The 25,680-nt window shown below is 44.1% G+C and overlaps 2 protein-coding genes and 1 non-coding gene across 4 annotated transcripts in view; 2 read left to right on the top strand and 1 right to left on the bottom strand.

Moving 5' to 3' along the window:
* Window positions 1–14,106, bottom strand: part of Trim66 (tripartite motif containing 66) — a 46,907-nt gene extending 32,801 nt beyond the window's left edge. The window contains exon 1 of the mRNA XM_004647335.2: window positions 14,022–14,106. The gene's annotated coding sequence lies outside the window, so the exon portion shown is untranslated. The remainder of the gene's footprint in view (window positions 1–14,021) is intronic.
* Window positions 14,107–22,538: 8,432 nt separating this feature from the next.
* Rpl27a (ribosomal protein L27a) lies at window positions 22,539–25,241 on the top strand. Of its 2 annotated transcripts, XM_004647336.3 has the most exons (5): window positions 22,539–22,619; window positions 22,951–23,014; window positions 23,379–23,454; window positions 24,232–24,406; window positions 25,067–25,241. In XM_004647336.3, the coding sequence occupies exons 1-5, from the start codon at window positions 22,617–22,619 to the stop codon at window positions 25,193–25,195; spliced, it is 447 nt and encodes a 148-aa protein (XP_004647393.3). In that variant the 5' UTR covers window positions 22,539–22,616; the 3' UTR covers window positions 25,196–25,241. The 2 variants fall into 2 exon arrangements, with proteins under 2 accessions (XP_004647393.3, XP_023563375.1); XM_023707607.1 differs by lacking the exon at window positions 22,539–22,619 and having other exon boundaries at window positions 22,935–23,014; window positions 23,363–23,454.
* On the top strand, window positions 23,599–23,728 carry LOC111814380. The gene has a single exon (XR_002819379.1). It is a non-coding gene; the product is annotated as a small nucleolar RNA SNORA3/SNORA45 family (small nucleolar RNA).
* Window positions 25,242–25,680: the final 439 nt, after the last annotated feature.

Consider the following 25,680-nt stretch of genomic DNA (forward strand, 5'->3'; position numbering starts at 1 on the left):
ATGGTCAACATAGATGATACAAAGCCAGTTGTCATAGACATGCACTCAGACAAATTTACATGCAAGTACAAGGTTTACTGTCCAATGACCTTGGGCAAGTAACTTAATCTCACTGTACTCCACTATGTTTCTTCCACCATATGTAAACAAAAAGGGAAAATAAGTGCTCCTGTAAGAGTTAAATTAGATAATACTTGAGAACACATAGTCCTCCATAAAGGTTAACTTTAAATCCAAAAGGTTGTTTACATCTCAATCACAGTAAAGCAATGACCTTAATTACCAACTCTCGATCATGATGAAAGTTAGTCTGGGTGGTAGATTGAAAAGTTGGCTACAAATTCTTCTCTGAATTCATCCCTCCACAAGCCTACCCTGTAACTATAGGACTTTCTACCTTTCGTATCTAGGCTAGCCTCATGACTTGCTTTGGCCAACAGAATGTAACAAATATGATAATAAACAAGATCCAAGCCTAGCCCTAAATAGCTTTGTATGACTCTGTTTTTGCTCTTAGAACTAACTCTAAGACAGCCTTTCAGGCCAGCCAAATAGCTCAGCAGATTAAAGTGCTTGCAAGCAGGCACAGGAGCTGGGAGTTCGATCCCTGGGCCTGTCATGCCTGCCAGCCCTGCCCCTGGGGCGCATTGAGACGGCAATTGAGACGGCGTGGTGGTGCGCCTGTAGTGCCAGTTCTTGGGAGGCTGTAAACAGGTGGATCATTATGAGTCCAATATAGTAATGAGACCCTGAACACCCTGTAGACCCTTCCCTAAAATACTAAATAAATAAATAAGACAACCTTTCAAAAAATCTACCCTGGGGAGTTTAGATTTCTGGAAGATGAGAGACCACAAAGGGAGAGAACTCAGCGGTCTCAGACATCCTTTTGGAGGCATCCTACACCAGCTGGCTCCAACTGGCAAACACAGGTATAGCCAAGACTAGCTCAGCCCAACCCAGCCCAGCCCAGGGGAGCCACCCAGACACAGCCAGGTGTAGTAACACATCCCTATTATCCAAGCACTCTGGGAGGCTGAGGCAAGAAGATTCCAATTTCAAGTGCAGCCTGAGCAATTTATTATCATTGTTATTATTACCATTACCATTCCTATTACCATTACTGTTGTGTGTGTGTCTTTCTGAGACAGTGTTTCACTATGTAGTTTAGGCTAGCCTTGAACTCAGTTTGTAACCCAGGCTAGCAATCCTTGGGTCTCAGCCTCTTGAGTTCTGGGATTACAAGGGTACACCTCCATACCTGGCCAGCCTGAGCAATTTAGGAAGACTTTGTCCGAGAAAAAGAAGCTTATGATGGAGATGTAACTCAGTGTGAAGGCCCTGGGTTCAATCCCCAAAGAACCACAGAAAGACTCCTAGCCTAGATTACCAATCTATAGTATCATAAACCAAATCAAGTTTAATTGTTTTGATAGGGTTGATTACTATCCAGTAAAAGCTAATTGTTACAAAATCAAAATCCACAAATCATATAAAATAATAGTTCAATACTCCCTCTTTTCCCCACAGAAACAAAATTCCCTGTCTTTGCAGAGCCATGGACTTGGATGACAGAACAGCATCTGGACTCACCTGCCAGTCAAGAACAGTGGCCAGAAGTAGAGAAGGATACTCTCCACAAGTGACATCATCCAGAGCCACCAAGTGACTGTCCTCCCCTCCCACTTGGCTCACCCTGGGGAGCCCTCCTCACATACCTCCTGGGTGAAAATGCTACTCTACCAATGATTTCCACAAGACCTCTAACTCCTGAGTACCAGATGTCCTAGCATTAATCATAGTAACACATTCTCATTAACAGAATGAAAAGGGAGAGAGAACTGAATCATCAGCCAGGGCCTCCTCACACACCCCTAACTTTCCTGGCCTTGAAGTCAAAATCCACAGTGTGGCCTTCAAGGCTTTCTGGCCTTATCTCTAGCTTCATCTGTGTTTGCCAGCCAAAAATTTCTATCTCCCTAAGAGACCAACCATCCGCATGACTCTCTAAAGATGCTGTTCTCGCTTTCCGAAATACTTTCTTGCTCCTGTCCTTTTCAGATAAACTCCTATTCATCCTTTCAAACCTGTTCAAATGTACTGCCCTTGAGAAGCAGGGTTAATTTCCCCTGGGATGAGTTAATTAGTCCCTCTTCAGGTTTCCTACATCGCCTTGTACGTCCTTCTAGTATAACAAGTGTCACGCTGCATTTTAACTATCTGTTCATATGTCTACATACAAAAATAATCCACAATTGGCATTAAAGACTATTGCCTGATCTTTTTTAGCAGATTGGACAATTCTATTTCTTTCGTGTCGGTGTGTTCTGTGTGTACTCCTTGCGTTTCGAGCCCACGATGAGTAGTAAGGAGCCATCTGGAATCTTTTAGATGATGAGGAGAAAGCCACCCTGCAATAATTTTTTTTAAAAAAGCAGAGACATGGTGCTTGGGAAAGGTTGTGAGAAGTGAGTTTCAGGTGCACAGTTGGCACAATCTAGGTGACCCTGGGCGAGTCACTCCATTTCTCTGAAACTCACTTTCTACATCTCAAAAATGAGGGGGAAGAAGAAAGAAATTTGGACTATCCAACCCTCTCCCTACTTCATCCAGGCACTAGAAATATTCCCCTGGCCAAGATGGGAAGGGACAGATCATCCTTGTTAGAAGGGACAGATCATCCTTCCTAACAAGGAAGGGCTATCATCCTTGTTAGAAAGTCGAGGGACAGAAGGGCTGGTGGCTGAGGAGACTGATGTAAGAGACCATCCCTCTGGTCTACTGCAGTGGAGACAGAGATGGAGAATCACTGTACCAAATATGTACTTACAACATTTACTATTCATTTAGTTATGAATAAATATTTAAATCATATCATACATAAAATATTATTTACATACAGTGCTTATTTCTATTTGGATTATTCAATCTACAGATCTGAGTTTTATTTCATGCATAGGAGCATCTGTCCTAAGAAACAGGGACCCGGGAGCCAAGGGCCACCTGATTTTCCCCACAGGTGGTAGAGCTTCTGCTCCCAGAATAAAGAAGTCAAAGACACCAAAAGTCCTCCTGGGGCCCTAGAAGCCTGGGAGAGAACAGCTCCAAGAGCAAGGGACATTTAGCTCATCTGTCACGATGACGGTGGAAACTTCTGGTCACCAGGAAGTGCAAGACAAACGTACATCTGCTTACCACCACACTTTGTATCATGCTTTACTGGTGCTATCTCACTTTACGTGTTTCATCCCGGTGACCAGCAAGCCATCTCTGAGAGCATTAGCCCCAACCCATGGTTGGAGAAACCAAGGCTCCAAGAAGTTGGTCCCTGCTAAACATCATACATTCAGGGGTGGAAGTATAATTAGGAACCCATGCCTCAAAAAGCCATGTCTTTCCACTGTGCCATACTTCTCCCTAATTCGGTTGTAAATAAACAAGATAATCTTATTTTAATTAACTTGATAATTTGATTATAAATAAAATATTCCATAATAATCATCAGACTATAATCATGACCTGGACCCAGGTCATTATCTATGCTCTGGCAATCCAGATGGAGCTGGGAGCCAGCCGCACTGTAGGAAATACGGTCTTTGAGAAAAGGCAAGTAAAATGTAGTTTTTCTGCCTAGAGAAAACAATGCTAGAGGTCATTTCATCCTATAAAACACTGGTTCTCAAAAATCTACTACAAATCCAAATCGTGGGGTCTTTTAAATACCGTCATGTTGGGCTGGAGATGTAGCTCAGCGGTAAAGTGGAGTGTAATTTCCCAGGACGCACAAGGGCCCAGTTCCATTCTTAGCACCACGGAAACAAAATTCCTGATGGCTGGTCTACATCCCACACAATCTGGGTTTCAGGAGGTAGAGTCCAAGCATCAGTATTTTTTTTTTAATTTCTCGGATAGCTTCAAGGTACATGGGGCTGGTGAGATGGCTCAGTGGTCTAAAGCACCTACTTAGAACAAGCTTAATAAAGCACAGGGACCGCGGTTCGATCCCCCAGCACCACATGCCAGCCCACCCCGCCCCCTGGTGGGCTGAGCTGGCCACACACACATACACACACACACAAATAAATAAATAAATAAATGTTTAAAAAAAAAAAAAGGTACAATACAACCAAGCTTGATACCAGCACCTCCAGCTTCTTTCAGTTGCATCCTCTATTATCCTGAAGATGAGAAAAGCACTAAGTTCAGAAAATCTCTGAATGTAACTATGATGGATTTCTCCCCTCTTGCAGAGAAAAGGGCAGAGTCCCAACAGACAGAAGGCTGTCCTGAAACCCAGGTACTGGCGGGCTTGACACTGAGTTGAAGGACATGTTTACCTCCCCTGAGTCACAGCTCAATCAAAGGACCCAGGCTTCGAGTGTGGCCTGAGGTTTGCTGTTACAGCCGCTGCTGGGCCCTAGTGTGTGCTAGGCCCAGGACCTAAATTGGGCAGCAAGCAAGGGAGGCCTAGAACAGGTGTCCTACCTTTCAGAGATGAATGGCAGAACTGCGACAACCCCGGCCTTGGAGGACATCGAAAACTAAAGAGAATGAAATCCCAGAGGACACAGAAAGCTGGCACAGAGGTCACCTCAGGCTAGCAGGTGAGCACATGCATACCAGGTGCAGAAACCTGAGCCCAGTGCTAAGCAGAGTTAGGAGGCTGGGGTGGGGGATTTTTCATTCCTCAGATCGCATCCAGGGCTCCATGAAACCAGTTGGGGGCAAGATCTACCTTGTCAGAGCAATGGGATCCTCTAAAACAGCCCAAAACTCCTCCACAAGTGTTCACATATATAACCAGTGCTGGACAGACCTTCACAGTCACCTGGTCAATTCCAGATGGAGAGAGACATGGAGACCCTGAGAGAGGCAGGAACTTAGCTAAAACCCACACAGGCCATGCAAAACATAGGCGGTGCCTTGAATCACCAAGCAGCACTCCATTACTTCGATAGCCACAGGTAAGCCACTACCTTGCTGTGCCTCTGCCAGCCACAAAGCAAGAAGAAAACCCACTCTGGTTGGATGCTCTGGCAGGCCTACTGTCCTCACTAGCCATCCATGCCCTCCCACCCCGGCAGCCCCAGAACGCTGAATATCAGGTAAGGCCCCAGCTAAGCCCCTACAGCCCCTCTCTAGCAGGGAACCCAGCAGCATCACCTCAGAAACACACTGCATCCACTCCTCCAGTGCTCAGCCTCTACTACAAAAACAAATTGTGACCCAAGACACCCCTGAAGTGACTACCAATTGTGCCCCTGGTTGCCAACAGGCTTACCTGTTGCCCTGCTGCCCTGTGCAGCGCAACACCTGGGAGAGAAGTCAGAGGAGTGAATCAGAGGAGCGACAAGTAAGACCACCACTGGTCCCGCAGGATATGAAGCCCAGGAGCCCACCCTTCACGCTGCAGCCAGCTGGACTGCAGGGCCTAAGCCTCAGGGAGCTGGGTTCTGGGTGGGGTAGGGGGAGCAGTCTGGAGCCTCTGCTTGCTCTGCTGCGTCCTCAGCCAGGGCTGCGTTTCTCTAGCTCACCTGAGATGCTCCTGCAAGAAAGAGCTTGGTTGACTCCTCCTGTTCCTGTTTATCTCGAAGGCTCTGCAGCAATTTTCACAAACTGAACAGCAAGAGGGAGACCTCAAAGAGGCGACTCTCTTCCTAGCTGCATCTCCCTCCTAATCCTCTGGGTGCCTCGGAATAGAAGCTCAGAAGGAAGAAAACGAGATTTTCAACTTTCAGGAACTAGCTCTGTCGCCCTCTGCACAGCTCGGGAGGCCATCACTCAGCCTTTTAGGACTCCATCCAAAAATCCTTCAGCCCTCCATGTTCCCCAAAATGACAGTGCTCATGTGTGGCTGGAACCTGCCCCGATGATCCGGCAGCTCATTTAAATAGAGCTCATCACAACAACAGTGTTGGTGGAGAAGTGAGTAGCTGCAGGGCCCTGGGGACCCCCCTGTTTATACGTAGGAAGAATGATGCAATCTGGGTATCAAAATAGCAATCCAGAATGGAATAACAGGCTCACGCAGCAGCGGTGCCTGCACAGCCAGAGCTCAAGTTGACACACTCTGTCAGCCCCACACTGCTGCAGCACGCAGATGCCAGGCACACATGAACACTGCATCATTTTAAAAAACAGCAGGAGCACAAGAGATCCCTCCATGCCCCCAGCTCTGAAGGAAGGTGTGGGGAAGAGGGGCTTCGACAGACATTAAAATCTGTCTCCTACACACTCACCTGCTCCTGCCACTTCACCTGAAGTCCTTATCCTGTGACGTCACAGGCAGTTGCCATAGTGACCAACTGTCCGTCACAAGCAGAGGATTAGGACTTCAGAAGGAGAAGACACATATTTATAAGGCACAGAGGTCCTGGGGGATGTCCCTGGGCAGCTAACTCTACCTCCTTCAGAGATGCAGTCCCACACAAGCCAGGAGGAAAAGGGGGAAGGAAAACAGTGTTGAGTTGGAGGAAAGGCATGAAGATGGGGCAAGAAGACTGCAAGTACAGAATAATTGCAAGAGCACAGAGCAATCAGATGAAGGGGTGTGACAGGGAAGGAGCTGGAAAAGAGTGACAGCAGAGTAAACTTGGGAAAGGACCTGAATGCTACACTAAGGAGGATGACCTGTATTCTAAAGGAAAAGGCACACCAGAAAGTTTCTGAACGACCGAGCTGAGCTTTGTGACTATCTTGATGGAGTGAAGACAGGGAGGTCAAAAGGGAGACTTGTCCAGTTGAGCACCCACAGGACACTGAATAAGGGCAGATGCAGACAAAAGGAGAGAGGAATTGTTTCAAAGAGAAGCAATAGGACATAACTAAAGTAGGACACTAGGAGTATTGGTGACGTGCTAAGGAAAGAAATCAAATGTATGGCTGTCACAGAGACAGGTAAGACAGGAAGAGGAAGAGGGCAGCTGTCAAATCCCACCTTATCTATGTCCTATTTTCTCTGGTATCCATGCCCTCCTAATATCGGGGCGCATCCTGTGTTGCCTGGACCAATCATTTCCAAGTCTGGAGAGGTTTTTAGAATTCCCAAACCTATCAAATCAAAATGTCTTGGGTGTGGGTCTAGAAATATATATTTTTAGCAAGTTTCCCCAAAAAATTCTCAGGCATCCAAACCAGCCCTGGTTCAAGGACTAGCAATCTGAAACCGAGGGCCTGGCCAACTACGGTGGCTGCCTAGCCATGCTCCTGTTGCCAGCCTTATCTCTTCCCATCATCCTTCTCACTGAGCCAGAGTTACTTTTGGAAATACTGATTTGGTCATAGCTCACTGAACAAAGCACACTTTGATAGCTCCCAGTGTGCACAGGAGAGCTGAAATTTGTCAGGATGCTTCCAATAATTCCCTTTCTGAACAGTTTCCATTTCTCTCCTTCCAACATCCCATATTTCAGCCAATACTAACTCCCACTATTCACCCACCTCCCAAGTGTCTCCTTCTAACACTATTCCCTCTCTGGAATTCCCTCCCATATCTTCCTAGCTCTACCTGGTGACTACTACCATTCATGGGCTCAAACCCACACAATTTCCTCAGTGCCTAAGTAGGGGCCAAAAACTATAGTCTAGAGCCAGGGATAGAGCTCAGCGGCGCAGTACCTGCCTGGTAAGTGCCAGGTCTTGAGTTCGATTCCCAGTACAAAAAAAAAAAAAAAATCCCATAGTCTGCCTGTTTCTGCCACAAAGAGCATGGTTCTGGAACTCAGTTCACTGGGACACAGTCATGCCCAATAATTTCCGTATCATCTCTGGTTGCTTCTGTACTACAATAGCAGAACTGAGGAACTGTGAAAGAATCTTTATGACCAACAAAACAGAAATACTATTTAGCCCATTAGAGAAAAGGTTGACCCAACCCTGCCCTAAAGCTATAGCTCTTTAAATTACTCTAGCATTTGAGGTAGATGCTCTTGGGATTCAGGTCTGAGAGTCCTGCTTGTTCGCAAGCCCACTCTCCACTCTTGTAAGTTCTTCTTCTGATAACTGGTTCATATTTGAGCTGGACCTTCCATCTGGGTAGGTATTACTAACAGGGAAAGGAAACATTGTAAAGACAATTCTAAATGTTACAGTGTGGGACTGCTTATTGGTAAGGTTAGAACACGCACAGGAATTGCTGGAAATGAAGCTACCAAGCTCACCTGGAGCTCGGTTGGGAAAGGCCTTGAAGGCCTGGCTAAGTTTTCATTTTGAACTGCAAGTAATTGGAAGCCTTTAGCTAGCAAACAGTGTAAGCCCAGAGTCAGCGCTGAACAGAGATAATTCGGGAAAATAGCCCACAGTGGCAACAGGTGAGGTCAGGGAAAATACTCTTACCAGCGAGAGAATAGAAAATAAACTGAGACCGGAGAGATAGCTCAGTAGAATAAGTGCTTGCGTGGCAAGCGCAGGGTCCTGAGTTCAATCCTCAGTACCACCAAAAAAAAAAAAAAAGAAAGAAAGAAAAGAAAAGAAATTGGGGCTGGTGAGATGGCTCTGTGGTCTAAAGCACCTACTTAGAACAAGCTTAGCAAAGCACAGGGACCGCGGTTCAATCCCCCAGCACCACATGCCCGCCCTCTGGTGGGATGAGCTGGCCACACACACACACACACACACACACACACATACATAAATAAAAATTTAAGAAAGAAAGAAAGAAAATAAACTGAGGTCTACCCAGGAGTGTCCAGGATCTAGAGGATCAGGCCAACAGCAGATCTGAACCCAGAGTCAAACTTTGATCAGCACTCACGTGACTGCCCCCTTGACAGGAGAGCTCCAGGGACAAAAAGCCCCTGCAAGACCCTACCCATCCATCACAACTATCTTGCATTTTCTCTCAGCCAGTCTACTCTAGCCGTAGCCTCCCAGGTAGAAATGGCAGCAGCAAGCATACCCTCCCCCACCACAGCCTGCCTCTTTCCCATCACCAGGGGAATTGCTCTCCCAGTAACAGTACTGTTTAGAGGTGCCCGTGCTACTCCCAGGGCCCTAGAGAACCAATTAAGGTAAGGAAACTGTTCAGGAGCTTTAAAAAAAAAATGCCCCGCTGATAGGGATCCAGGGCTCCAGCTTCTGCACCTGCCCTGCACCCAGATCAGTCCAGCTCAGCAGCCAGCCTTCCACCTGGGAGGCTCGGGTCACTGCCTGCAGCAGACCCACAAGGTTGGACAAGCTGTCCGGCACCCTGAGCAAGCAAACAGCAGTCCCCTGCCTCCCAGTTGCCTGAAGCTGAGCCTCGCTTCCTGCCTCCTGTTCTCGCCCAAGGCCACCAGAGCCCCCTCCAGCTGAGCTGCTCATTAAGAGTCATTTCCCTTTCTGACTCTGAGGTTGTAACATCTTGCATCAGTGCCTTTTCTTTGGATCTTCCCAAAGCCCCCAAGGTCTGCCCACCAAGGGACAGCGATTGCTCCCCCCTTTCAGCATTAGCAGTATACTAGGAAAATGCTGTCACCCTGACTGTAGCTTCCAGCTGCGGGAACCATGGGGCCGTGCTGGTTATGCAGCATTTGTAGGCCTCTTCAAGCCCAACCTCAAAAGTCAGAGGGCCTGTGATCACCCAGTCAAATGGTGCTAGAGACCTAGTAGCTCCAGAGCTTCCAGATGAGGGCACCACTCACATCTGACCTGCACTCCCCGCCACACACACACACACACACACTTTGAAAATGCAAAAAAAAAAAAAAAAAAAAAAAAATTCTAAACGGGTAGATTCTTGAATTTGCATATGAAAATCAAAATTTCTGGACCATAACTTGACATTTGATTGCTTTGATGAGAAAAAAAAAGAATGTTCCTTTTACTCATACGGGGAAGGAAATATGTATCCAATTGCTCTTCCCTCCCTGTGATGTACAACACCAAAGAAAATCATATAGGAGTCCTTGCAGCTCTTGAACAGAGGCAGCACATGGTAAATGTCAGTTACAGGGATGCCAGTTCCTCCAGATCCTGCTACTTTCATTTAAAGTATCACTTTGGTACTCAATGGCCAACTTTCCAGACAGAATTTAACCTTGAACCATTTCTGACTAGGCTGGAACGGAAATATAGATGTTCCTCAACTTTGGATGGAGGACTTCTTTTTTTTTTTTTTTTTTTTTCAAATTTTAAAATTTTTTATTCAACATTGTACACTTGTCTCAATTTGATCTACATATCTCTTGGGTTTTTTATTCTGATAAAATAAGTAAATCTGAGTATGGTTGTAAAGTGTTTGTAATTTTTATTTTTAAAACACTGAACATTAAGACATCAGTAAAGGAAGATCATTATGTGACACTTCCTCAGAATCCATGACATCCAAAACAGCTATAGCAAATACCTACGCATTTAAGTAAAAGGGTAAATTTCTGGTCACTGTTCTTTGATCTAAAGACCTATCTTTTTTCGTCGGGTAAAACATTGAAAAAACTCTCTGAGGAGGAAGGGAAAAATATCTAAAGTAACTGTAACCAACTAATTATCCTTTCCCCCAAATTAAGAGGTAACTCACCTCCTAAGTGCCTGCACACATCAAAAATCACTTTGCTCCTCCAACATGTTGTATGGATGGAGGACTTCTGCCCTGATCAAAGTGCTACCATGTGTATGACGAGCTTTGGAGACAAGTAAACCTGAGTTTCGCCTGACCTATCACTTAGTAGTGGTTAGACCATAGGCCATAAATTTCCCAACCCCCAGGTTTATCATCTGCAAAAGAGGAGTAAGAATACTACCTCACAGGGTTGTTGTGACATTTAAAAAAGACACCGAAGGCACAGGTTCCTATCACAATGTCTGCTAATCAGTAGCTCCTTATAATTGTGTTTTGGATCTCCAAATTAAAGAATAGAAAGGGGCAGTGCAAGAATCACGGGAGGGCATGGGAGAATAGTAGAGGATTATTAATAGGAGAGTGATGTTCATTCACATGTGAATGAATATGCCAAAACAAAACCCACTATGCTATATAACTAATATACACATAATTTTTTTTTATTTAAAAAGGCTCTCTTAGGGCTGGGGAGATGGCTCAGTAAAATAAGTGCTTGCCTGGCAAGCGTAAGGTCCTGAGTTCAATCACAGGTACTAAAAAAAAAAAAAAAAAGCACACACTAAAAAGGCTATATTCTAGGCAAAAGCCATCGGAAATCCTAGTGGATTCAATCATTAAGCTAGTCAATAAATGTTCACTTAAGTCCCCACCCTGTACCATGTTCTGTTAGGCTGTAGGGTTATAGAAATGGAAGCACCGTCCAGATGGGTAAGTAGATGTCCCCATGAGTACCTTCTCAGTTCCCAGCTCCAGTGCAGGAGCACAGACCTGAGAAGGCTCCGCTGACGGACTGGGGTTGAGAGCCAGCTGGACAGACCATCATCCAGGCAAGGCCTCTGCATTGCTGAGCAATCAGGAGAAACAGACTTGTGCAAATGGATTCATCCCCACGCAGTGTGGCCCCATATGGTTGGAGGTGTCAGTGCTAGGATTCTATTTCATCCTTAACTTCGATCCAGTGTCCCTACCATCTCTCTTTCTGCTCCCATATTTTAAAGCCTCAGATTGGCAGAAGAGGATAAACTTTTAGAAAATCCATGTGCCTACTGTTGAATAAAGTGGTAGCACTAAAACCTCTTTCTAAAGAACCAGACCTGGAATCAAAATCAAAAGGACTGGGGATGTAGCTCCATGGTAGAGTACCTCTGGGTTCATCCCCAGTAAATATACACACATATACACACACATGCATGCATGCACGCACACACACACACCCCAAACTGAAACTCTACACCCACTAAACAACATTCCTCATTTCCCCAGGCCTTGGCAGCCACCATCCTACATTCTAGTTCCATGAATTTGACTACTGGAGGTACCTCATATAGTTGGAATCGCACAGTATTTGTTCTTTGTATTGGCTTGTTTCATTTAGCATAATATCATTGAGGTTCCTGTTGCAGTGTGTGGCAGAATTTTCTTCCTGCTTCTTTTTTTATACAACTGGAGATTGAACTCAGGGGTGCTCTATCACTGGAACACATACCCAGCCCTTTCTTGTGTTTTGATCTAAGTTACCCAGCCTGGCCTCAAACTTGCAAAACTCCAGCCTCAGCTTCTCAAGTAATAATGACTACAGGAGTGCCTTCGCCATGCCTAGCCCAGAATTTCCTTCCATATTAAGGTTGAATAATTTTCCATTAGAAGGATATACATTTTGTTTATCTATTCCATCCGTTGATGGACACTTGGTTGCTTCCACCTCATTATTTGTGATTTCAAACAACATTGCTATGAACCCAGGTGTACAGTAGCTCTTTTAAGGTCCTGCTTTAAATTCTTTTCAGAGCCAATGAGTTGGTACATGTCTGTAATCTCAGCTCTTGGGAAGCTGAGGCAGGATGGCTGTGAGTTAGAAGCCAGCCTGGCCTACAAAATGAATTCAAGGCCAGCCTGAACCTCCTCATAGCAAGAGCCTGTCACAACATATATATATTTAGTATATATACCTACAGACGGAATTGCTGGATTGTAGAATAATTGTGTTTTTAATTTTCCTAGGAATCAACATATTGTTTTACAGAATGTACATTAATTTATATTCCCTCCAATAGGGCACAAGGATGTTCAGTTCTCTACATTTTGGTCAGTACATGTTATTTTTAAAAGGTTTTGTTTGCTTGCTTGCTTCATCGTCCTAATGGGTGTGAGACAGAATCTTACTGTAGTCTTAGTTTGCATTTTGCTCATAAATAATGACATTGAATTTCTTTCTCTTTTTTTTTTTGGGTGCTTATTTGGCCATTTATTTTCTTTTTTTGAGAAACATTTATTTAAGTCTTTTGCCCATTTTTCATCAAGTTTACTTTTTACTGTTGTGTTGCCAGGGCTCTCTACATTTATTCTAGATATTAACCCAACAGTGCTAGGTGACCAACCCATGTTTAAAGTTCACCATATTCAAAGATGTACTGTATTCCCAAGAATCTTTAAGCCTATTTTTCCACATAATTGAAGACTTAAAAAGAAACATAAAAGTACATTTAATTTGTAAAAGTATTAACAAAGGGTAAATAAGTTTAAATGTTAATCATAGACTTTAAAAGTCTGTGTTAAAATTTACTGTATTTATAAATAGACTAACAACATGCGCAAGTCAAAATTTAAAACATAATAAAGAATGAACCTAAGTTATAAGTTAAAAAAAATCATACATTAACTTAAAAAATCAAAATAGATCATATCTTCTCTGGGCTCCAAACACTTTTGAGCCTCAGATAGGGTCGGTTGCTTGCCCACAGTTCAAAGGTCTCAAAATCCAGAACTAAAACTCACTCATAGTGCTCCCCAAGAAAGTCTAGATTTGTGCTACAAATCATTTTAGAAGTACTACCGATGCTAAAACAGAAAGACTGCAGATGACATCTCTAGTGTTGTCACTGTATTTGACTTTCTTACTGCACAGGGTCAACCAACATCCACTCACTATACCTCAGTTACGTGCCCTACACTAGAATTCTGAAATGAGGGACACACTTCCTGTCTCCCAGGACTTCATAGCTCATAGGGGACTGTTTCCTAGGAAACCTGACATTCAGGAGTAAGACACAGGCTGCCTCCCCTACCGGGCAGCAGCCTACATAGTAAATGGTTCACTAGTCTGTGTGATTCAGTTCAAAATCTGTTCCTGACCAACATCAGGAGGCCAGCTGTTCGCTCTCTGCCTTGGAGATTCAGTGAGCCAGAAAACATCCTTTCTATCTGGGGAGTTGGCCAAACCTTGAATCAAAACCTTTGCGACTTCTCAGTCTGCCACCAATTTAAGGAAGTCCCAGAGATGATAAATTCCCAGCTTACAAAACAGATATGCTAGGCATCGAGGGGATTTGCTTTGTCTCACAGATTCCCCAGAGTTGCTTTCAGCAATGAGTGTCCCTTGGGTCTTTAAATTCTGATTCTTTCAATACCAGAGACTCAGTTCCAATGACACCAGAAGATACCTACCCTCTAGAAGTAGGAGAACTTGTGGTGCTTTTGTACTTACCATCTGGGACGGTCCCGTGAGCCCTGGGAACACGGCCCAGACCCTGCAGCAAGCCCTGAAAGCAGGCTTTACATAGCAAATGTCGGCAGGGTAAAAGCCTGGAGCCAGTCTCCTGCAGGTCCTGCCCACATAAGGAGCAGGTTGGTGCCAGAGCCTTCGTCTTTATATCCTTAGAGCGGTACTTCTGGTCAACCAGTGGCTGTCTCCTAAAGCGCAGATCCATTTTTGTGCCCGTATGCAGGACAGGGACTTTTCTGCTGACATTCTCAGGTGAGAAGCAGTGGGTAGACCGAGCAAGCTCTACTCCCTGTAAGCAAAGCATAGAACGGAGTGACAGTTCTTTTGAGAGGAGGAGTTTCCTAGACAGGTCAGAGAAGACTAGGAGAATAAGGCCTCAAAAGTACAGCTCATGTCCCTCCCCAGAGCTAGAGGTGTATACCTTGCCCTTGGGCCCAGAAGAGAAATCCAGCTCCTCTGCATAGAATACAAAACGTGCAGGTGTCTGCCAGGTTGTATGTTTCTAACAAGGTTTGTGCACCCTCAAGTGTCCCAGATTTCCTTAATACTAGGCAGTCTTGATCCGAGTTTAGACTTTAGAAAAGGGTAAGAAATGCATTAGATGCCAAGTTTAGGTCAAGTGCCATATGTACAGTTCTGTCCTCATAACTAACCTTAAAAATAACGATTATGGTACTTCAACAAATTAAATAAAACCATTTATTTGGAACAGGCTGAAGAAATTGAGAGGGGAGGCATAGACCCACAGTAAGTAGCACAGATAAATTCAAATCCAGGTCAGTCTGATTGCAGACTCTACACTCTGGACTACTGACGTGTTCTCAACCTGAGGTCCACACACGCACACATAGATTTTTCAGGTATTTTTTTTTTCTGATAATGGTTTCAAACTATTATTTCATCCTGATGAGAGAGTTCACTAAGGTTTAAAAATTCTGGATCATCTACACATGTACCATGAAAAAATCTGAGGGAGAATGTTGGGTTTATTCTCAGACCACACTGTATTACTTAGATAAATGAGAAGAACAAGAGGTGGACTGCACATAAATGATGGAGTCTTGCCACATGAAGTCTAGCTCACACTGTAGCACACAGCAATAAATCTTTTGTGGAAGTTGCAATAGAGAAAATCGGGAAATTAAGCTATCATCATTGTGGTCTATGTCTGACAAATTAGCCATGATGGTGAGCACCATGTTTAAATTACAGTGGCAGTTCTATCTAACAAAACATCATCTGCATAGGAAATTAATAGTTAACATGTTTGGGCTCTGTAATTTTTTTTTCTAATTGCAAACTATATTTGGTTTTATAATTATATATAAGAGCTAAACCCAAATTCCTGTTGTATCTATTTTTACATTTGTATTTACTTAAAATAAAAATCACTTAATTCAATCTGGGCATCTGTACTATGCAAGTTTGAGGGAAAAAAATTAACTCCAGCGCAAAGTCTTTGGGAATCCAGACCATTAAAGAGCTCACTAAATTTAATGAGAACAATGACATCATGTTTTTATACTTGTAAATCTCTTTAATATCTGGCTTAATTCTCAGCACTCTAGAAGGCTGCAACAGGAGGATCACAAAATTATTTTTATTTTATTTTATTTTTTATGAATTTAGGACTGGGTCCACAGGGTGTACAGGGTCTCACTACATAGATTGGACTATGTAGTGATTCTCCTGTTTTTCAACCTCCCAAGTGCTGGAATTACAGGCACGTACCACCACGCCCAATCTCAATCACCTTCTCAATGTGCCCCGCAGACAGGGCCAGCATGGCTCAATGGGGATCGAACCCCAGCTGCTGCTTTCTGCCTAAGCAGGCGCTGTAGTCTGCTGAGCTATCTGGTCGGCCCAAGAGGTGGTCACAAATTTAAACCTAGCCTGAGTAATATAGTGAGAGCCTGTCATAAAAATAAAACAGAACTCAGGATGTAGGTATTAAGAGGGGCCTGAGTTCCACCCCCGGTACTGAGGTGATGGGGGGCAGGGTTGTACATCCTGCTATGTTGTCCAGGATGGCCTTGAACTTTTGGACCACAGAGTAATCCTCCTGCATCAGTCTCCTGGGTAGCTGGACCTACACGGGGCTTAAATGAGTTTTTAAAAAAAACACTGCAAGTATCTGGTAATAAAGGGTGCAACGATACAATCACTTGTTCCACCAGCTGGATGCCCAAAACACAAGCAGTTCCATACCGCTGCTGTAGCCCCATCAGTGGTAATGTTAACCCAGTAAAAAGATAAACTAACGTGTTGCTATTATTATGAAAACTTTTTTATCTTGTAGACATTCTGAAAGGGCTTCAGGGGAGTTTGCAGGTTAGCTCTGCTGTTTAAGCACTTGCTGGGGCAAGCCCAGACAGGTGCAGGGACTGCAGTTGGATCCCCAGCTCCCCATGACTTACCAGAACTGCCCTTAAGGCAGCCTGAGCCAGCCAAAAACAAAACAAACAAACAAACAAACAAACAAAAACACCTTCTCCACTTAAAAAAATAAAAAAGAAAGGGTTTGAGGAACCTCCATAAAATCTACAGACCACATTCTGAGAGCTGGTGCATTAGAAGTAGACCTCACATTACAAGCCCCAGTGCCACCAAAAAAAGAAAGAAACAAAAACCACCAGTCATGTCAGCCAGCTTTCTGTTCCTAAAATAAACACCTAATAAAGAAGAAAGGTTTATTTGGCTTGTGGTTTTAGAGGTTCCCACTTATCAGGTGGACGCCTTTTAGGCCCTCAATGGGGGTGCCGGGTGGTATAGGGGGGTACATGGCCGAGCAAAACTGCTCACCTCATGGCCAGGAAGGGAAAGAGAGAAAGAAGAAAGGGACAGACCAGGGTCCCACGATCCCCTTCAGAGCACAGCTCTAATAACCAGTAGACCTGTCACAAAAATCTCACATGTTGCAAGGTTTCATCGCCTCCCAAAAGCACATTGCTGGGGCTCAGTCCTTGACTGCAGGCACTTCTGAGGGGAAAGACCAAACTATAGACGCGGATTATTAAATTTTAAAATGTAAGACCTAAGCATGGTGATACATGTCTAATTCAAGCTACTGGGCAGCTGATACAAAAGATAGCACAGCGGTACAAAGTGCTTGCTAGGGCAGAGACCGCAGTTCAATCCCCGGTGCCACATGCCACGCCAGCCCTGCCCCCAGCATGGGCTGAGCTGGCAAAAAAAAAAAAAAAAAAAAAAAAAAAAAAAAGAAAGAAAATTTAGTATTCATTTTAGGAAGAAAAAGTGAGAGAGGAACAGTAAAAAAAAAATGAGAGAATCATCTTTTTTATACTGCGTACCACATAGTTTTTTTTTTTTTTTTTTTTTTTTTTTTGATTTGTTTATTATCTTTTCTTGAATACAATGCTAGGGACACAACCCTAGAGTAGGAATTTGCCTTTGTGGCTCACCACTGTATCTGCCCCTCACTGCCTGGCACTGATGGATACTGCTGGACCATATTGTGTACCCAAAATACATATTTGCTTTTGTTTATTTTTTTTATTTTTGCAGAACCAGCGATTGAACTCAAACCCTTGCACTTGCCAGGGAAGCGCTTATTCCACTGAACTATCTCCTTGGCCCGAAAAGTGGCAGAAGGATTTATTTTGGGGGAGGGCGGGGGGGGGGTGCTGCTCAGGTTGCCTTCAGGTCAGGTCTGGTTTGGCTTGAGGATGAGGGGATCGAACCACAGCATCCTGAGCCTGACTGCTTTGTTTCAGCAGGCACTTAAACCCCTGAGCTAATGGGCAGGCCCCCCAAAATACATATCTGCAAAATAATTAAGTGAAAGAATGACTCTCATTGTTTTCATTACAGGACAAGAAAACTGAGAATTCAAAGAGAATATGCTGATGATTTAATATAGTTCAGCCAGAAAAAAAAAGGAACTAGGAAATGAATCCGAGCTTCTGTGCACTTTCCATTGATTTATTCCTCTGATATTAAAATTAAGACACTGTTTTTTTGTGTGCTACTGAATGAACTTCTCTCAAGGACTACAGTTTGCCGCAATCCCAGTACTTCAGGAGGCTGAGGCAGAGGATCACAAGTTTAAGATCTGCCTGGGCAACTTAGGGAGACCCTGTTTCAAAACAAAATGTTTTAAAATAAAATGAAGGATTGGGAATATAATTCAGTGGTGGAGCACCCCATATTTTATCCCCAATACTGTAATAAACAAGTAAACAACTGACTAAATTCCTCTTTCACACTTTACTATTCTGAGTTTAATAGCAGGGTTTTCCATCCTACCTTTCAACAACATTTTTAGGGATATAACTGCCATCTAGTACAATGAGATTTTTAAAAAGAAAGAAAAAAAAAAATCCAACCTAGCAAAGAAAGACTCCTAAAAGTCCCTAACCCTTAAATTTAGATTGTTTTTATTTTGTGCTAAAGAAAAACTCACTAGTGATTAGGCTTTCTATTTAAATGCCACATATCAAAAACTATGGAAAAAAGCCAACCTGAGTCTAGGGAAGTTGAAATGATGTAGGATGGTATGATTTTTTTTTGTTTTGTTTTGTTTGTGTGGTTTTGTTTTTTGTTTTTTTAAATATAGGGTCTTCATATATAAATCTTTTTTTTTTTTTTTTTTTTTTTTCAGAACCAGGGATTGAACTCAGGCCCTTGCACTTGCCAGGGACGCGCTTATTCTAATGAGCCATTTCCCCAGCCCATCCCATTCAGGTTGGTCTTGAACTCACTATGTAGCCAGGCTGGTCCCTAACTTGTGGCAATCTTCCTGCCTCAGCCTTCCAACTGCTGGGATTACAGGTGTGCACCATCTAGCCAGTTATGGTTTGAAGTATAAATATTTATGTTTTTTTCACAACTTTTAAATGTTGTACTGTTTTCTCTATTGCATGTAATTTTTTTAGAATTCTTTCTAAAATAAGTTTGGATTTTTGAGGTTTTTCTCTAATTCTCACTTACAAAAAAGAAAAAAACAGGGCCGGTGAGATAGCTCAGTGGTCTAAAGTGCCTGCTTAGGCAAAAGCTCAGAGACCACGGTTCGATCCCCAGCACCACATGCCACCCTAACACCACCTCCAGGGTGGGCTGAATTGGCCACAATAAATAAATAAAATAAAATAAAATAATTTTTTAAAAAAACAAAAACCAAAAAACCCAAAAACTCTGGTTCTTCCTAACCCTAACTTGAAATAATAGTACTTACTTTAAAGAAAGAAAAAAAGCAACAAATACTTCTTAAGGTACAAATCTAAAGCTGGAGAGAAAGAAAACGGAACAACCACCTCATTGTTGCTATTTGAAGGACTGATGATGAAAAGGGAACCCAGAGAGGAAAGAAAGGGAGCAAGGCCACCAGGGCCAGGGTAGCAGTGTGCTCCAGAGGTTAGCTGGAGAGGGCTGAAGGAGAAAAGGCTCAGCACCACACTGTTTGTTTTTGTTTGTTTGTTTTGCAGGATTGGGGATTGAACTCAGGACCCTGCGCTTGCCAAGCAAGCACTTATTCTACTGAGCTATCTCCCCAGCCCCTCAGCACCACATTTACCTGCCTCACCAGGCTGCTGCCTGCCATCATTTCCCTTTGGGTCATTTCACAGGGAATGTGAGACCCTGACTCTCTGAGGGATCTCAGGTGTCTGAGATGTCACAAGGCCATACTCTACTTCAGAACAGATGTCACAGAGCACACCTCTCAGGGGTCATGTCTAAGGTCATACTCTGTGTACCTAGCAGGGAGGGAAAGGCTACCTAATGCCCAATATCTGACTACTGTCCAACTTTGCAGATAGAAAGCTCAGTTCTGTGTTCCCTCAAAGCATAATGATCTGGAGACACTGATCCACACTGAGTACACATCACAGGAGCCACGTGTGTAGAGCTCATCATTGTATCATGACGTGCAGGGAGCCAACTAGAAAACCACAGCCAGACAAACTGTCCAGGGCACTCTTACCCTAGAAATCAACCCATCAATGAGGAAAGTATGAGGCTAAACCAGAACCTAACACAGAGGGCTGATCCCACTTAGGGCGGCCTTCTGTCCAACCAGGTGGCCAGAAGAACAAGGGATCACTCCTCTATAATCAGGGAAAGTTGTTCGGAAGCAGTGTCCTAGCACCCAGAACCCTACATCCACCCTTTCACAATCTCCACCCTTGCTCCAGCCCCCCACCCTCTTACGACACATTCCAGAGGCACTGCCTAGCTTACCTCCATTGACAGATCACTTTCCCCAGGGTATTTTGAGTAACTTAGCTTGTTCCTTGTACATGTATAGGCCAGTTTTGATGTCAAACAGGGGATGATCTCTTTTTAGATGCTCTCCCACCTCTCTTTCTGTTGGTCTCAGGCAGTATAGGACAAAGGTGTAGGGAGTAAGGAAGACCATAATGCTGTGAGGTCAGACAGGGAGTGGCCACTGAGGTAAAAACAGGGGAACTGGAGAGGACTACATTAGGCCAGGCTCTGTACCTACTGCTATGCAGCCTCTGGCAAGTCAATCGGTTCTTCCATGCCTATCTTTCCATGCATAAAATGAAGCCACTGATACTGGACTCTTAGGAAGATGCATTTGTAAATTGAAAGGTCCTTTGAGAATGTTGGAATTATATGGACTGAGTGTTCTTTGAAGCAGAATATAAAATAGCCTTACAAGTTGAGGAAGATTCATAACATGTGTTCAGGAAGAGGATGGATACCTTAAGCATGAGAAATAACACAAGTAAAGGCAAAACAGAGAAGAAAGATATGGTACCAAGTATGGCTACATTAGAAATTTTGCATAGTGAAGAAGATGAGGTAAGGTAAGGAGAAAGGCTGAGGTAAGGTAAGTAGGCTGTATTTTGTTGGTAACTGAGAGCTGTTGAACTTTTTGATCACATAAAAGAATGAAAATCATGTTTGTGCAGTACAAACTTGGTTGAGGGTTGAAGGATAGTTTTCTAGAAGAAGGGCTAAAATGCAGGCAAAGCGATCACAAGAGGGTCTGAAAACTCCAGAGAGAAGATAGGATGAGGGCCTGAATGAAGACAGTGGTAGTAGGGCTTAAAAAGAGGAAATGAATTTGAGAGATATAATAAGAAAGGATGAGGATGATGTTATTAGAGGATGAGAAGGTTGGGGTCCCTTTCAGGTTTCTCTGACATCATGATCTGGATGGACAATAGTGCTACTCAGCAAGATATAAAGAAGATAGCAGTGAGCAGAGAAGACTGGCCTCTTTGAATATGTTTACCTGTAGAACAAAGGGGATTTTAACCAATAAATAATGAAGTGAATGTATGGGTGTGGTACTCAGAAACAGAGATCTGAATGGAAGTCCCCCAAAAAGACAAGGATACAAGGTTGAGCAATGATAACATTTAAATTGTGCACAAAGTTAGAAGAACCTGAAAAGACTGGGAGTCATCCAAAGAAGTAGGAGGAAGGCAAGCATTCCTTTAGAAAACTAAGTCAAAGAAGTGCAAAAGAACAAGGTGGTGGGGCCAGGGAGATGGCTCAGTGAAATAAACGCTTCATCCCCAGTTCCACCAAAAACAAACAAATAAAAAACCAGAAAGCTAGCAAATGGGCAGAATCTGTAAACTACTCTTTTGGGGAGTTGACCATACGGGAAAGACCAAGGATAGGAGACAAGGAAAATTTAGAATATTTAGAGAAATTTGAAGGAATGGGATCTTGAACGTGTTGGAGAACCAACTAACCAGAAGGATGCCTAATGAAGAAATACGCACTTCTTTGATAGGCACCACATGCCAGGAACCAGAATTGCCTGTCAAAACCACAAAATTCCTTGAGCACTTAAAGAACCTGGTCTAGTAGGGAAGACAAACTTAATTACATGAGGTATGTACTGTGGGGTGGCACAGATGAACAAGCAAGCGTCTGTGACTGCAGGCGTCCAGAAGTTTCAGAGGAAACGCCTGGTTTGGGTACAGGCTGGGCAGGGCTCTCAGGTACAGGCTGGGCAGGGCTCTCAGGTACAGGCAAGGAGCAGTCAGGTGCATCCCAGTCAGGTTCCAGAGAAAATGTGAGAGTGGCGTTTATAAAATATTCACAGGACCTAAACGATTATTTTGAAGATAACATTAAGCAACACAACGATTGTCGAATTCCTATTACTTTCGTTAATGAAATTTTGTATTTTTTTTAACCATTTGTATTCCTTAAAAAATAAAAGGTAAAATAAATAAATAAAAATTTTAAAAATATACTTATAGGGTCTAGGTCCCTGAAGTCCAGCAGCTGTTAAAACTTGAGGGGATGTCCGTGATTTTGGCACAAAGGCAAAGGAGAAAGGAAAACAGCTGCCACTCAGGAAGGTGGACGACCTGTCCTGTAGGTGACAGATTGCAGAAACGACCAAGAGCCTCAGACAATACTAGGGCACTCTGGAAGCTAAGCACGCCTCCGCAGCGTAAAGCCTACCTCAAGCTTAAAGGGAGTCACCGATTTATGCCAGAAACTCGCGAGACTAGAGAGGCCCCGCCCACGGCCGGCCCCCGCCCGGAAGTGAGGCACTTGGCCCCGCCCCCGCTCGATACCTCGCGAGACTTCGCTGAATCTCTCCCTTTCGTCTCGGCCGCCGACATGGTAAGTGTTCCTTTACTTGCCTCTGCTTTCTTGGCGGTGGTGGCGTGGAGCGCTGCTCCCCTTTCCTCTCGACCACCTACTTTGGGCTTCGGCCAGGCCTTCCAGGCTGCATATGGCCAATCGCGGGGGGCAGGATGGTCAGGTTGGGCCCGGGGCGCGGAGTCTGCGCTCGCGTGTTCGCTCGGCCCGGCTTTCGGCTTTGAGGCCGCGCGCGGTCCTCCCGAGGCCTTGCCCAACGCGCCACAAGTCATTGTGCAGGCCTGCGGGCCCGACTGACTGGCAAGCATTGGCCCCAGCACTGCCCGACCGCTAAGCAGCTTTCCCCACGCAGCCCTCCAGACTAAGGAAGACCCGGAAGCTTCGGGGCCATGTGAGCCACGGCCATGGCCGCATCGGTAGGTGCCCGCTTCTCCCGCTCTGCTTTGGGCTCTGTATCGAGTGCTTAGGAGGGAGGTAGGCACTTCGCTGCGCTCGCGTGGATCGAATTGGACAGCTGTTTATTTTCTCTATTTGAGGAGCCTTGAAGATTTCAGATTTAGAAAATTCAGGCGGATAAAAATGATTAAACAGCATAGTATTGAGTTGGTTTAAAACAGTGCTGTGATGTGAACTCAAAAAAGGTGAAGAATGGTAATGCTGAAAGAGTGGAGGTATTGTTGGCCGTAGGCAAGGCATGGGGAACTACTCTGCTTTTGCGCAAAGTTCTGTTGGGGGAACTGGAGAAAGCTGTGCTAGCCATGTAGTTCTATATTTCTGCAGGCAAGCACCGGAAGCACCCCGGAGGCCGGGGGAATGCTGGTGGCATGCATCATCACAGGATCAACTTCGACAAATAGTGAGTGTTCCTTGGAAGGCACTTTGACATTCTGTGGTAGTGGCAAACGAGGATAATGTAGAATTTCTGTGGAGACAAGCCTCTGAAAAACCTTGCCTGTTTGTTTTTACTAAGTTGGCATTTGACAAGAACTGAGAACCTGTCATCGAGGCTAGAGTCACGCTTGGGTATAGGCTGTTGCCTCAGTGTGCTAGAGTCCTCGAAGAATAACCACTGACCTTATTCACTGGCTGTGGGCATTGTGGCACAGCCAGTCACCAGGGTAGTAACATGTTTTGGATTGAAGTGTACAATTTAAGATTTGTTTACTTAAGGTAATGAATGTATCTTAACAAAAATGTGTAGGTTTTACATAGAATCTGTCACATGACCTGCTTAGAAATTTACCTTAGTGCCAGCGTTTGGTGGTTTCTAAACATTTGTGTAACTGAACAAATGTGTCAGATTCCTGCAAAGTGCCAGCCACTTCAAGAGTGAACAATTTACAGTGCGGTGTAGGAAGGTATTGTAAAGATTATGAACATAAGGCCCAGCTCAGCAGACTAAAATGCCTGCTTAGGCAGAATGCAGATGTCGGGGTTTGATACCCAGCGTGCCTTTGCTGGCCCCGGGCACGCTGAGAGGACTGTTGAGACTGGGTGTGGTACTGAGCACCCCTAATCCCAGCACTTGGGAGGCTGAAAATGGGAGAATCACTATGAGTCCGATCCATGAAATGAATTATGAACATAGCTTCGTTGGAATAAGGTTACCAAGACGGTTGCTTTCTTTTCCCAGTCACCCAGGTTACTTTGGGAAGGTTGGTATGAGGCATTACCACTTAAAGAGAAACCAGAGCTTCTGCCCAACTGTCAACCTTGATAAATTGTGGACATTGGTCAGTGAGCAGACACGAGTAAATGCTGCCAAAAACAAGACTGGAGTAGCTCCCATCATTGATGTAGTGCGATCGGTAAGTGGATTAGACATAAATGGGACTATTTTTCACTCGTTCTTGTTTTCCCTGTTAGGTGAAAATTCAGAGTATATGATAGATCCATCAAATGGTTTGCTTGTGTTTCTAGCATAACCTTTGGAGAAATTTATTTCACTACATTTTCCTTCCAAATGATAATCTGTTCCTAATGTCATTGCCCTGATTCTAACAGGTTTACACTTCTTGGCTTGAGCTCTTAACTGTATTCTTGAGGTGAAGCTCATGGACCTTATAGAATAAAATTTTAATGTTATTTGAGGCCCTATATTACCGGAAGAGATTCCTCAGAAAACAGACTTTGTAGAGGTAGTCTTTACAAGAGACGCAAACCCTAGGAAGTTACTTGGGTAGCTTTGAATCGCAATTTCTGACCTATTCAATGTCCTCTAATCAATATTGGTCCAAGACTCAAGCATTGCTGGAAATGTGATTGCTTTCTTATGGGGTGGTGGGTGGAGGAGAGAGGTATGTGCTTTCCCGAAACCAGTTACGTACTGATGCCACATTTGCCCTGTGTGCTAGAGTTCTCAGGGTATTACCTGGTCTTGGTTCTCTGGTGGAGGTTGTTAGTACCTGGCCATCTGGGTCCTAGAAAGATTGAATATATGTCTTTTTTTTTTTTTTTTTTAATTCTAGGGCTACTACAAAGTTCTTGGGAAGGGAAAGCTCCCAAAGCAGCCTGTCATCGTGAAAGCCAAGTTCTTCAGCAGAAGAGCTGAGGAGAAGATTAAGGGTGTTGGGGGGGCCTGTGTCCTGGTAGCTTGAAGCTTCTGGACAGGGGGCTCATTAAAATGCTAACAAATGGTTTTCATGTTTTGGTCTGAGTATAGGTTCTTTATCATGTGTAGATCTTTTACCTCTACATTGGGAACCCATCTGAAAAGTTCCAAAAAAGTATATCCAAGAGATAGCACCAATGGAACCTTTTCATTTGGTGGGAGTAATTGCTGGTGGTGGTTGAAATACACCAAAAGCCCTGTTGGCATTGTTCTGGGTTTCATAGCAAGTAGGAGAATGTACCCATAACTGTTCTGTGGGGCTGGAAAGGGAAAATTCAGTCATCTTGGCCTGAACCATCTCATTACAACCAGAATATGTCAAGTTGAGACCTTTGACACATAGCCCCCTAAAGTGAAATTTAAACCGCTACAGGTTTTATAGCTCTTCCTGAAATTTTAAATTTGTTTTGACTCATAGCAGTCTGGTATCCTGAGCAAAGAAATAACTAAGGTGTCACATAATGGGTTTCA

This window comes from Octodon degus, unplaced genomic scaffold, assembly GCF_000260255.1.
Source record: "Octodon degus isolate 3935 unplaced genomic scaffold, OctDeg1.0 scaffold00302, whole genome shotgun sequence".
In the NCBI taxonomy this organism is placed as follows: domain Eukaryota; kingdom Metazoa; phylum Chordata; class Mammalia; order Rodentia; family Octodontidae; genus Octodon; species Octodon degus.